This window comes from Leucoraja erinacea, chromosome 1, assembly GCF_028641065.1.
Source record: "Leucoraja erinacea ecotype New England chromosome 1, Leri_hhj_1, whole genome shotgun sequence".
In the NCBI taxonomy this organism is placed as follows: Eukaryota; Metazoa; Chordata; class Chondrichthyes; order Rajiformes; family Rajidae; genus Leucoraja; species Leucoraja erinaceus.
In genome coordinates this window covers 137,173,757-137,186,394 of record NC_073377.1, presented here as the reverse complement: position 1 = coordinate 137,186,394, position 12,638 = coordinate 137,173,757, and the positions used below count along the sequence as shown (strand labels likewise).

The window sequence follows — 12,638 nt, the reverse complement described above, 5'->3', positions numbered from 1 at the left end:
CACAAACCAATCAGTCTGAGGAAGGGTCTCGACTCTCGACCCGAAACGTCACCCCTTCCTTTTCTCCAGAGCTGCTGCCTGACCTGCTGAGTTACTCCAGCAATCTGTCTTTTGTTTTGTAAAATAGCATCTGCAGTTCCTGCATCTACAGCATATACATCGTACACGTTAATGGCTTCCAGCAAAATATAAATAAATATTGTTAAAAGAGATATATTTTCTATAATAACTTAAAGAGCCCTGGAGGTGAAGTGGTCAGTCAGTGTCATGGCTCAGTCTTCAGTAGGCTACAAACTTCTTGGTCACCATCAGTGTGTTTTTCATTAGCATGGCGACAGTCATGGGACCCACTCCGCCAGGGACCGGTGTCAGGTAGCTGGCCTTCTTCTTGATCTCTGCAAGGAGAACACAACAGCTTTAGTGGAAACAAGGACATGCGGATGCTGCTTAATACACAAAGGGACACAGACTGGAGAACATAGACACAGAGTGCTGGAGTAACTCAGCGGCTTAGGCAGCTTCTCTGGAGAACATGGATAGGTGGGTCGGGACCCTTCTTCAGACTTAATCTAAAACATCTTTAGTATTTCAAGATAAGGAAGCAGCAAAGGCTGTCAATGGTTCAGGTTTATTATTGTCATGTGTACCGAGGTACAGTGAAAAGCTTTGTTTTGCATGCAGAACAAACAATAATATACATGTATACAATCACGCCAAACTCCAGTACAATAGGTAGCGATGTTACAAAAATTACCTACAGCGGCGCTGCAGTTCTGCCACTGGGCATGTGCGCGACTTTGGCGCCTTTGAGGGGGGGAGGGGAGGGGGCAGGATTAAAATGCCGTTTGCTCCCGCTTATCGGAGGCGGACTTCCTCGGGCTGCTAGCTGCTGAAGAACAATCGATCGGCCTTCCGTTCTCGATTTTTTTATTTATTTAATCGCGAGACAATTTAATAATTACATTAAAATAAAAAGTGACTTCTAACGCCCTCAACGCCTACAACGTGACGGATCGCATGAACGGGACAAAACAAAATGTAAGTCGTCTATTTTACAAACAATCTTGTTTTTCGGGATGGCTTTAATCAAATTTTACGATGCGAAAATGGGATTTGGGCTCCATACGAACCGGCAGTGTTTTTCTTGCCGATATGGGGTTCAAATTCACCGCAAATGCGACGTTCCAATCGATCGCATCCAGAAAAACCCCACTCACAAGATGATTTAAATACTCTTTTTTGGACAATCATGTCCTAAGAGCATCTAAATCGTCTATATTTTGTGTTATTGTCTACCCATGGTCAATACTAAACTAGACCAAGTGCAGACCCGTTGGGTCTGTTCCCCCAACGTGTGGTTGTGGGGGGGGAGGCGGCATGCAGCGTCACACACTAACTATCCCCTCCCGCACTCACGCTAATGGAGGGGAGGAGGGGGGGAGGGGGGGAGGGAGGGGAGGGGGGGGGGGGGGGGGGGGGGGGAGAGAGAGAGGGGGGAAGAGAAAGGGGGGGGAGAGAGAGAAGGGGGGGGAGAGGGAAGGAGAGAGGAAAGAGGGGGAGAGAGAAAGGGGGGGAGAGAGGGAGAGGGGGGGGAGAGAGGGGGGAGAGAGAGGGGGGGGAGAGAGAGAGGGGGGGGAGAGAGAGAGGGGGGAGGAGAGAGGGGGGGGGGGGGAGGAGGGGGGGGAGAGAGGAGGGGAGGAGAGAGGGGGGGAGAGAGGGGGGGAGAGAGGGGGGGGAGAGGGGGGGGGGAGAGAGAGGGGGGGAGAGGGAGGGGGAGAGGGGGGGGGGGGGGGGGGGAGAGAGAGGGGGGAGGGGAGGGGAGAAGGGAGAGGGGGGAGAGAGAGGGGGGAGAGAGAGGGGGGGGGGGAGATTAACCAAATTAAGGGTACTCACAGTGCTGTAGACATTTGTCAGTGTCATTCAAAAAGCTCTGATTGAGGCACAGCACTTGCAGAGACTGATTGAGGCACACCACTTCCTGGTTTTATAGTAGCTCCCCCTCCCTCCAGCAGGGGCAGCAGAGAGAATGGGGAATGTTGTAAAAACATTAATATCTCTGTCAATTTTCATCGACGGGAAAAATCCTCGGCACACACGCGGCGGAGGGGGGCTCTGAGTGAGGTGGCCAAAAATGACGGCCGTAGGTGGTGGCGTTCTCTCGGAAACCGCAGCACAGAAAGCCGAAACTGGTCAAGAACAGAGTTTTAGTAATATAGATAGATATCAGTTTTAGTCCCATGTATTGTGCTAAAAAATAATAATTTTAATTTTATTGTGGATGTTTCTAGATTAATTTATGGGAATTAAACATCCTTCCATCTGGCATATAAATACATGACAGTGAGATTTTAAAATCATGCTATATTGTGAATTCTTGTGTGAATGGGATTAGTTTGTTATTTGGATACTTAGGCTATTTAAAAAATATATCCTTTTCTTAAGAAGTGGAATCTACAGGACATTCTTAATGGGAAAGTAGTGGGTAGAAAGGCATGTCATGTGTGGTTTGAAGAGCAAAAACTTGTAGTTTACAATGCCAAAATTGAAAAGTTGAGGTAAAACAAGGTGTATAGAGTTGCTTATTGGTTACAATCTGAGGATTATGATGATGCTACTGATTATGATATGCCAATGTACCAGGTAGCAACTGATCTTCCCCATAAAGACTTGGTCCATTGCTAGAAATTGTAATTTATTTACCTATCTGTTACGGATTTACAGCATATAAAGTTCTGATCTTGACAATATCACATTTTGGAATTTTCAATGCAGTCTGGGTGTTTATTATTACAGGTATTTCCGTCACAACGGTCAATTTTGTAATTAACTACAATTAGGTAATTAACTAATTATATGCTTTAATTTCAGGTCATCCAAGTAAGATGTTTTATATTTGTTTCAAAATGCTTCAATCTATAATAACTGAAATTTTCATTCAGTTCTCTTGATTTTTAAGAAAGTTATGAGCTTTTGATTATCCTCGATCACAGCTTTTGTGTTAAGTCAATGGAAAAGCAATAGGGAATAAGATGCTAATTTCTGAGCATGAAAATGGCCATAATTTTTAATACTGAAGATATGAAAGTGAATTAGGTGTCAAATTAAACTTCTTTTTATGCTTTATTTGATGGGATAAATTGCAGACTTGATTTTTAAAATCTCAAAATTCTGTAACGTTGCTACAATAGGTAGAGCAAAGGGGAAGATACAGAGTGCAGAATATAGATCTCAGCATTGTAGCGCATCAGTTCCAGAGACAAAGTCCAATGTCCGCAATGGGGTAGAGGTAAATCAGACAGTGCCCTATCTTATGGAAGGGCCGTTCAGAAGCCTGATAACAGAGGGGAAGAAGCTGTTCCTGAGTCTGGTAGTGCGCGCTTTCAAGCTTCTGTACCTTCTGCCGAACAGGAGCGGGGAGAAGAAGGAATGACCGGGGTGGGACAGGGACAAGTCTTTGATTATGTCGGTTGCTTTCCCGAGGCAGCGTGAAGTGTAGATGGAGTCAATGGTGGGGAGTCTGGTCTGTGTGATGGACTGGGCTACGTCCACAACTCTCTGCAATTTCTAACAGTTTTGGGCAGAGCTGTTCCCAAACCAGGCTGTGATGCAACCCAACAGTATGCTTTCTATGGTGCATCTGTAGAAGTTTGCAAGGGTCATTGGAGACATGGTGAATGTCCTCAGTCTTGTCAGGAAGTCGAGGCGTTAGTGTGGGTCCCTGGCTGTTGCATCAATGTGGTTGGTCCATGACAGATCATTGGTAAAATTAGCACCAAGGTATTTGAAATTCTCAACCATTTCCACTGTGGCATCATTGATGCTGACTGGGGCATGTGCTCCTGTTAACTTCACAAAGTCGCTTGGGGTTGGTAAGGCACCAGATGTATACAAATGTTTAAGAAAGAACTGCAGATGCTGGAAAAATCGAAGGTGGACAAAAAAGCGGGTGAGGCATCGTCTATGGAGAGAAGGAATAGGTGACGTTTTGGGTCGAGAACCTTCTTCAGACTGATGAGGGGGTGGGGGCGGGAAAAAGAAAGGAAGAGGCGGAGACAGTAGGCTTGTGGGAGAGCTGGGGAGGGGAGGGGAAGGAGGGAGAAAGCAAGGACTACCTGAAATTGGAGGTCAATGTTCATACCACTGGGGTGTAAATCTACCCAAGCGAAATATGAGGTGCTGCTCCTCCAATTTGCGGTGGGACACTCTGGCCATGGAGGAGGCCCAGGACAGAAAGGTCGGATTTGGAATGGGAGGGGGAGTTGAAGTGCTGAGCCACCGGGAGATCAGGTTGGTTATTGCGAACCGAGCGGAGGTGTTGGGCGAAGCGATTGCCAAGCCTGCGCTTGGTCTCACCGATGTAGAGCATATACATACAAGTGATATTTAATCAGCCGGGAACATTTGTTGCAATTCTATCAGCACCCGAGCTCCGGCACAATGTGTGAGGCAGCAGCTGACGATGTCTCACGTGGGATCATTGGTCTGAAGGGGGTCAAAGTCAAGAGTCTCAGTCACGGGTAGACAGTCAGAACCATTTCCCCAGCACTTCCCAGAGGGCATAGCATTGTGAGAGGGGGAGAATTTAAAGGAGATGTGTGGGGCAAGTTATTTTACACAGAGGATGTGGGGGGCCTGGAACGCACTGCTGGGGATGGTGGTGGAGGCAGATACGATTGTGGTGTTTAGAAGACTTACAGGCAACAGGATATGCAGGGAATGGAGGGATGTGGATCACGTGCAGGCAGAGAAGATTAGTTTAACTGGGCATCATGTTCAGCACAGACATTGTGGACCGAAGGGCCTGTTCCTGTGTTATGTCAAATTTCATTCGTACTGACATTGGAAGAATGAAATTCTTACTTGTAGCAGTTTAACTGCCCTATTAATACACTAACGCACAGTTAAATATACAATAAGCAAGAATACAATAAATTAATAACCTAAATAATGTCAGGTAACCATAATAGTGCAAAACTGAAGTCTGTAGTGTAACCACAGACACAGTCCATAGAAGATCACTCACGATGGGCCGAATGGCAGCCTACTGCATCATAAGGAGAGGAGGAAGCATGAGAGGTTAAAAGCCAGTAGAATGGAATGTATGGCAGTGGGTGCTCACAGGGTGAGAGATGGAGACAAGTTTGTCTTTTAATGAAAGGTTCGGTTAAACATTCCGCAAAGTTCAGAAAAACAAACCTGGTTTGGAAGTGGTTGGATCAGTCCCCAGAGTTCAGTCAGAGTGCAGGAATGCACGGGGTTGATGCGGGTCCCAGCTTCCCACATCCTACCTGAGCTGTTGATGGCTGTGGTAAACTGGATGAGTCATTGAGAGCAGGAAATCAGGCCCTTCGGCCCAAGTGGCCCATGCAGACCAAGGTGCCCAATGTATCAAGATGTAGAAACAAGGAACTGCAGATGCTGGTTTCTACCAAAGATAGACACAAAGTGCTGGAGTAACTCAGCGATGCTCCCAGGATGCTGTGGGCCCTTGAGTAGCTGGACTCAGTGTGGGAGATCACGGCTGGACTCAGGGTGGGAGATCACGGCTGGACTCAGGGTGGGAGATCACAGCTGGACTCAGGGTGGGAGATCACAGCTGGACTCAGGGTGGGAGATCATGGCTGGACTCAGGGTGGGAGATCACGGCTGTTCAGGGTGGGAGATCACGGCTGTTCAGGGTGGGAGATCACGGCTGTTCAGGGTGGGAGACACGGCTTCAGTGGGGAGACACGGCTTCAGGGGGGAGCCACCAAGGGACTTGTCGATCCGGTCTTCGTGATCTCACTGAAGGTACAGCGGGTGGCAGCTTCAGCGGAGCCGGGCCCCCCGCATTAGATCGGAAGACTGGACTGATGGCGAGCTGCAGGTGGAAGTCACCGAGCCGGCCCATTGCTCATCCACCAGAGACCAGACCCAGCAGTGTCCGGGTGAGGAGAGTGAGCCGGGCTCTGGTCTAACGCACCCTCCAGGTCGGCTGCGGGAGGAACCCCGGGAAACAAAGGTGGACGGATGAGGAGAGGGACGTGGCGTCCAAAGACAGAGGCCCACAACAACCTGGGGCTCACCTAGAACAAGCACTGCTTGTAAGAACCAGAGTGTGGACTTTGAACATGGCACCTCCTGCATGGACCTCAGTAGATTATTCCTGCACACTTGCTAAATGGTGATACTCTACTGGATTGTTTGTAAGGCAAAGAATTTCACAGTGCTAACAATTAACATATGTGACAATAAAAAGCACTATTGACTGTTGACTAAAATGGATGGATGATGTTTTGGGTTGGGACCCTTCTTCCAACCTAATTCTGAACAGGATCCCAACCCGAAACGTCACCTATTCCTTTATCGCCAATTCCTATTCCTATTCCTTTTTCTGCCTGACACATTGAGTTACTCCAGCACAATGTGTGTTTTGGTCAAGATGCCCCATCTGCACTTGTCCCATCTGCCTGCGTTTGCCCCATACCCCTCTAAACCGTTCCAATCTATGTACCTTTCCAAGTATCTTTTAACTGTTGTTATAGTCCCTGCCTCAACCACCTCCATAGCAGCTCGTTCCATACACCCACCTTAAATCTTTCCCACCTCACATTTAACCTATGGTTCTTGACTCCCCCCTCACTCTGGGTAAAAAACCCTGTATTCACCCTATTGATTCCCCTCATGATGTTGTACACCTCTATAAGATCACCCCTCGCCCTCCTGCACTCCAAGGAATAGAGTCCCAGCCTACTCAACCTCTCCCTGTAGCTCAGGCCCTCTAGTCCTGGCAACAACCCCATAAATATTCTCTGCACCCTCTCCAGCTGAATAACATCCTTCCCACAGCAGAGTGACCGAAATTGAACAATGATATTACAAATGCAACCTCACCAACGTCCTGCACAGTTGCAAAATGATGCTCCGTCCTGAACTCAATGCTCTGACTGATGAAGGGCAGTGTGCCAAACACCTTCTTCACATCCAGTCTACTGTCTAACAAGAATAATAAACAGAATCCAAACCAGTGGGGCCACTTACCTGCACTCCTAGATCCCTCTGCTGTACAACATTCCCCAGAGCCCTGCCATTCACTGTGTAGGTCCTGCCCATGTTATGGGCCTGTCCCACTTAAGTGATTTTTCTGGCGACTGTCAGAGTGGAACACACACACACACATCGCTTCCTTCACCAGCCCGTTATGCAGGCGGGGGACAGGGCAAGCGGGGGGAGCGCTGTCTGAGTGAAATTCACACGGTGCAAAGCCAAGGTGATACAAACACACACCGTGATGAACAGGAAGGTTGGCGCTGTAATTAAGACGGTGAAAGCACAGTGTACGAGAAGTCCTTTAAAAGAGGGGGGGGAGAAGGAGTGGAGACAACTTTTAAGAAGACAGAGATACACGGCTGTGAAGCTCGGCGGACATTAACATTACCGGTCGGTTATCCTTGGTTCTGCTTAGGTTTTTTTTCCCCAATGAGCCAATGAGATTCACCGGTCAGCACCGGCTACTACGAGAGCCTTAGTCTTCCCATTAGGACCTCCTGGCGACCCACCTACGGCACGAGAATTCTCACTACTCTCCATGGCGGCTTCATTCTGGTCGCTGCTAATATTTCAACATGTTGAAAACTTCACGGCGACCATAATGAGGCCACGACTAGTTCCCAGAATGCGGGAACTCCTCATGACCATGAAGGCGACTCCCCGGCAACCACCCGCGAACATGTGGCGACCGCGTAGTCTCCTGCAGTCACCTAAGTGGGACAGGCCCATTAGACAGGCCCAAAGTACAACACTTCACACAGAGCTAGAATTGGAGTTTTCATTAGACTTTAGAGATACGGCGTGGAAACTGGCCCTTCGGCCCATCGAGTCCATGCGGACCAGCAATCAACCCATACACTAGCACTATCCCTCAAGGACAACTTACTATCTTACCAAAGCCAATTAACTTACAAACCAAGGTCAAGTCGTACATCACAGAAAGAGACCCTTCAGCCCACCAAGCCTGTGCTGACCCATTTATACTAATGTTATCTTTTACTCTTGCCACATCCTTGTCAAATCCCCTTCGATTCTACCCCTCACCCACACACTGAGGGCAATGAACCTACGCACCTGCACGTCTTTGGGATGTGGAAGGCAATTGGAGCACCTGGGGAAACGTGCAAACTCCACAAAGATGTCAGGATGGAACCCAGGTCTCTGGCGCCGTGAAGCAGTGGCTCGACCCATTGCGCCACCGTGCCACAAGGACCTCCGTAATTCCTTCCCTAGTTTCCCAAAAGGACTGACCACACACTTGGTCAAGCCCAGGGGATTTATCCACCTTAATGCACTTTAAGACGCCAATACCTTTTTGCTCATTTGTGTGGGTTTCCTCAGCTGTCCTGATTTGCCCCACTGAAAGAAACATAGAAAATAGGTGCAGGAGGAGGCCATTCGGCCCTTCGAGCCAGCACCGCCATTAATTGTGATCATGGCTGATCGTCCCCAATCAATAACCCGTGCCTGCCTTCTCCCCATATCCCTTGATTCCACTAGCTCCTAGAGCTCTATCTAACTCTTTTAAATCTTAAGAACTGTAGAGAAACTTTCATTAAAAAAAGTCACTCGTCTCCTGTTGATTCACACATGGACAACCATGCTGATATTTGATGGGATCGATTTCCTCCCAGCATGTGTGGTCTCTTGCATAGAACATAGAACAGTACAGCACAGGAACAGGCATATTCGGCCCACAATGTCTGTGCCAAACATGAGGCCAAAACCAAAGTAGACACAAAAAGCTGGAGTAACTCAGTGGGTCAGGCAGCATCTCCGGAGGGAAGGAATAGACGACCTCTCCTTTCCAGCATTCTCCCCAGTTCCCTACTCCATCAATCTGATGAAGGATTCCCACCCGAAACGTCACCTATTCCTTTTCTCCACAGATGCTGCCTGACCTGCTGAGTTCCTCCAGCACTCTGTGTCCATGTTCTCCACAGATGCTGCCTGACCCGCTGAGTTACTCCAGCATTTTGTGTCTATTTTCAGTATAAAAAAGCATCTGCAGTTGCTTCTTACACATAATGCCAAGATCAACTCTTATCTCCCTCAACGCCCTCCATTTCCTGCATATCAGGTTCATATCCGGCTCTTTGTTAGATTACCTTTGAAGTCAGCGTCTCCCACCAGCTTGGTCTTGCCGGTAGCTGGATCACGGACACGGTTGATGCCGACATCGATTACCACCGCTCCCTCCTTGATCATGTCCGCAGTGATCAGTTTCGGGATCCCTGAAAGAGAGCAGCCATCTAGTTAACACCGCAAACCCTCCCTCAGTGAGTCTTTAGGCTTATAGAGTCATACAGCACGGAAACAGGCCCTTCGGTCCAACTTGTCCATGGCACCCAACATGCCCCATTAACACGTCCCATCTGCCTGCATTTGGCCCCTAATCCTCTAAACCTGTCCTATCCATGTACCTGTGTTTCAGAAGGAACTGCAGATGCTGGAAAATCGAAGGTAGACAAAAGTGCTGGAGAAACTCAGCGGGTGCAGCAGCATCTATGGAGCGAAGGAAATAGCAATGTTTCGGGCCAAAACCCGTTGTTTGTCAGGTTGGAGGCCAGTGACGAGTGGGGTGCCACAGGGATCTGTGTTGGGTCCACTGTTGTTTGTCATGTACATCAATGATCTGGATGATGGTGTGGTAATTGGATTAGTAAGTATGCAGATGATACTAAGATAGGTGGGGTTGCGGGTAATGAAGTAGAGTTTCAAAGTCTACAGAGAGATTTATGCCAGTTGGAAGAGTGGGCTGAAAGATGGCAGATGGAATTTAATGCTGATAAGTGTGAGGTGCTACATCTTGGCAGGACAAATCAAAATAGGACGTACATGGTAAATGGTAGGGAATTGAAGAATGTAGATGAACAGAGGGATCTGGGAATAACTGTGCACAGTTCCCTGAAAGTGGAATCTCATGTAGATAGGGTGGTAAAGAAAGCTTTTGGTGTGCTGGCCTTTATAAATCAGAGCATTGAGTATAGAAGTTGGGATGTAATGTTAAAATTGTACAAGGCATTGGTGAGGCCAATTCTGGAGTATGGTGTACAATTTTGGTCGCCTAATTATAGGAAGGATGTCAACAAAATAGAGAGTACAGAGGAGATTTACTAGAATGTTGTCTGGGTTTCAGCAACTAAGTTACAGAGAAAGGTTGAACAAGTTAGGGCTTTATTCTTTGGAGCGCAGAAGGTTAAGGGGGGACTTGATAGAGGTTTTTAAAATGATGAGAGGGATAGACAGAGTTGACGTGGAAAAGCTTTTCCCACTGAGAGTAGGGAAGATTCAAACAAGGGGACATGACATGAGAATTAAGGGACTGAAGTTTAGGGGTAACATGAGGAGGAACTTCTTTACTCAGAGAGTGGTAGCTGTGTGGAATGAGCTTCCAGTGAAGGTGGTGGAGGCAGGTTCGTTTTTATCATTTAAAAATAAATTGGATAGTTATATGGATGGGAAGGGAATGGAGGGTTATGGTCTGAGCGCAGGTATATGGGACTAGGGGAGATTATGTGTTCGGCACGGACTAGAAGGGTCGAGATGGCCTGTTTCCGTGCTGTAATTGTTATATGGTTATAACCTTTCTTCAGTTTGAACTCAGCTACCCAACTAGGCTTATTATTGTCCCGTGTACTGAGGTACAGTGAAAAGCTTTGTTCTGCATGCTACCCAATCAGATTTGATAACACTATACACTAATACAATCACGCCAAACTCCAGTACAATAGGTAGAGCAAAGGGGAAGATACAGAGTGCAGAATATAGTTCTCAGCATTGTAGCGCATCAGTTCCAGAGACAAAGTCCAATGTCCGCAATGGGGTAGAGGTGAATCGGACAGTACCCTAGCTTATGGAAGGACCGTTCAGAAGCCTGATAACAGAGGGGAAGAAGCTGTTCCTGAGTCTGGTGGTGCGCGCTTTCAAGCTTCTGTACCTTCTGCCGGACGGGAGTGGGGAGAAGAAGGAATGACCGGGGTGGGACAGGGACAAGTTTTTGTTTATGTCGGCTGCTTTCCCGGGGCAGCGTGAAGTGGAGATGAAGTTAATGGTGGGGAGTCGGGTCTGTGCGATAGACTGCGCTACAACTAGCAAACAACAGACGCACAACCCCGAGGCAGCCTTCATTGTTGCGGGTGACTTCAATCACTCCAACCTGAAGACTGTACTCCCCAAATTCCACCAACATGTATCCTTCCCCACTAGAGTAGACAAGACACTGGACAAAGTCTACACCAATATGGCTGAAGCTTACAAAGCCATCCCCCTCCCCCACCTTGGTCAGTCTGATCACGTCTCATTGTTCCTGCTCCCTAAGTACTCCCCACTCATCAGACGGGTTAAACCAACTGTAAGGACAGTTAAAGTCTGGTCAGAGGAAGCGGACTTCACACTTCAGCAGTGTTTTGGAAACACTGACTGGAAGGCGTTTGCAGCCCAGGCCACCCTTGACTCTCACACGGACATTGATTCCTATACATCCTCTGTTCTGGACTTTATAAACTCCACCATCAATAGTGTCACCTCCCTCAAACAGGTGACCATATACCCGAATCAGAAGCCATGGATGAACAACGAGGTCAGGCTACTGCTGAAAGCACGGGACACCACTTTCAGGTCAGGCGATGCTCGAGCCTACAGTTCATCCAGGGCTAACCTGAAGAGGGGCATCAGGAAGGCCAAGCATTGCCATAAGCTCAGGATTGAGGAGCACTTCAACAACAACTCCGACCCCCGACGCATGTGGCAAGGCATCCAGGCCATCACGGACTACAGACCCTCCAACATCACCCCCACATCCAGCGACGCCTCCTTCCTTGAGGAGCTGAATCACTTCTATGGGCCGCTTCGACAGGGACAATCTAGAGACAGCCATCAAGGCTGTGCTACCTGCCGATCACCAACCCCTCACCACCACCCCCTACGACGTGTACGTGGCACTGAGTAGGACTAATGCACGTAAGGCTGCTGGCCCTGACGGCATCCCCGGGCGCGTGCTCAGTGCCTGTGCTGCGCAGCTGACAGACGTCTGGACTGACATCTTCAACCTGTCACTTGCCCAAGCAGTTGTCCCCACTTGCCTTAAAGCCACCTCCATCGTGCCAGTGCCAAAACACTCCACTGCGGCAAGCCTCAACGACTTCCGCCCAGTTGCACTTACCCCCATCATCACCAAGTGCTTCGAGAGGCTGGTCCTGGCACACCTCAAAAGCTGCCTACCCCCCACACTGGATCCCTATCAGTTTGCCTATCGCAAGAACAGGAGTACGGAGGATGCCATCTCAACGGCACTTCACTCCGCCCTCTCCCACCTTGACAACAGAGACACTTATGTAAGAATGCTGTTCATCGATTACAGCTCAGCATTCAACACCATTATTCCATCAAAACTGATCACCAAACTCGGTAACCTGGGCATCGACCCCTCCCTCTGCAACTGGATACTGGACTTTCTAACCAACAGACCCCAGTCAGTGAGGTTAGACAAGCACACCTCTTCAACCCTCACCCTGAACACCGGCGTCCCTCAGGGCTGTGTGCTGAGCCCCCTCCTCTACTCCCTCTTCACCTATGACTGCACACCTGTACATGGTACTAACACCATC

General features: G+C 48.5%; 1 protein-coding gene across 1 annotated transcript in view; it reads right to left on the bottom strand.

Moving 5' to 3' along the window:
* Positions 1–12,638, bottom strand: part of LOC129702309 (bifunctional methylenetetrahydrofolate dehydrogenase/cyclohydrolase, mitochondrial-like) — a 74,313-nt gene continuing 61,675 nt past the window's right edge. Inside the window, exons 7-8 of the mRNA XM_055644041.1 lie at positions 9,138–9,263; positions 1–395 (exon numbers count right to left, since the gene is read on the bottom strand). Coding sequence (XP_055500016.1) covers positions 280–395; positions 9,138–9,263 — 242 coding nt within the window. The 3' untranslated portion in view covers positions 1–279. The remainder of the gene's footprint in view (positions 396–9,137; positions 9,264–12,638) is intronic.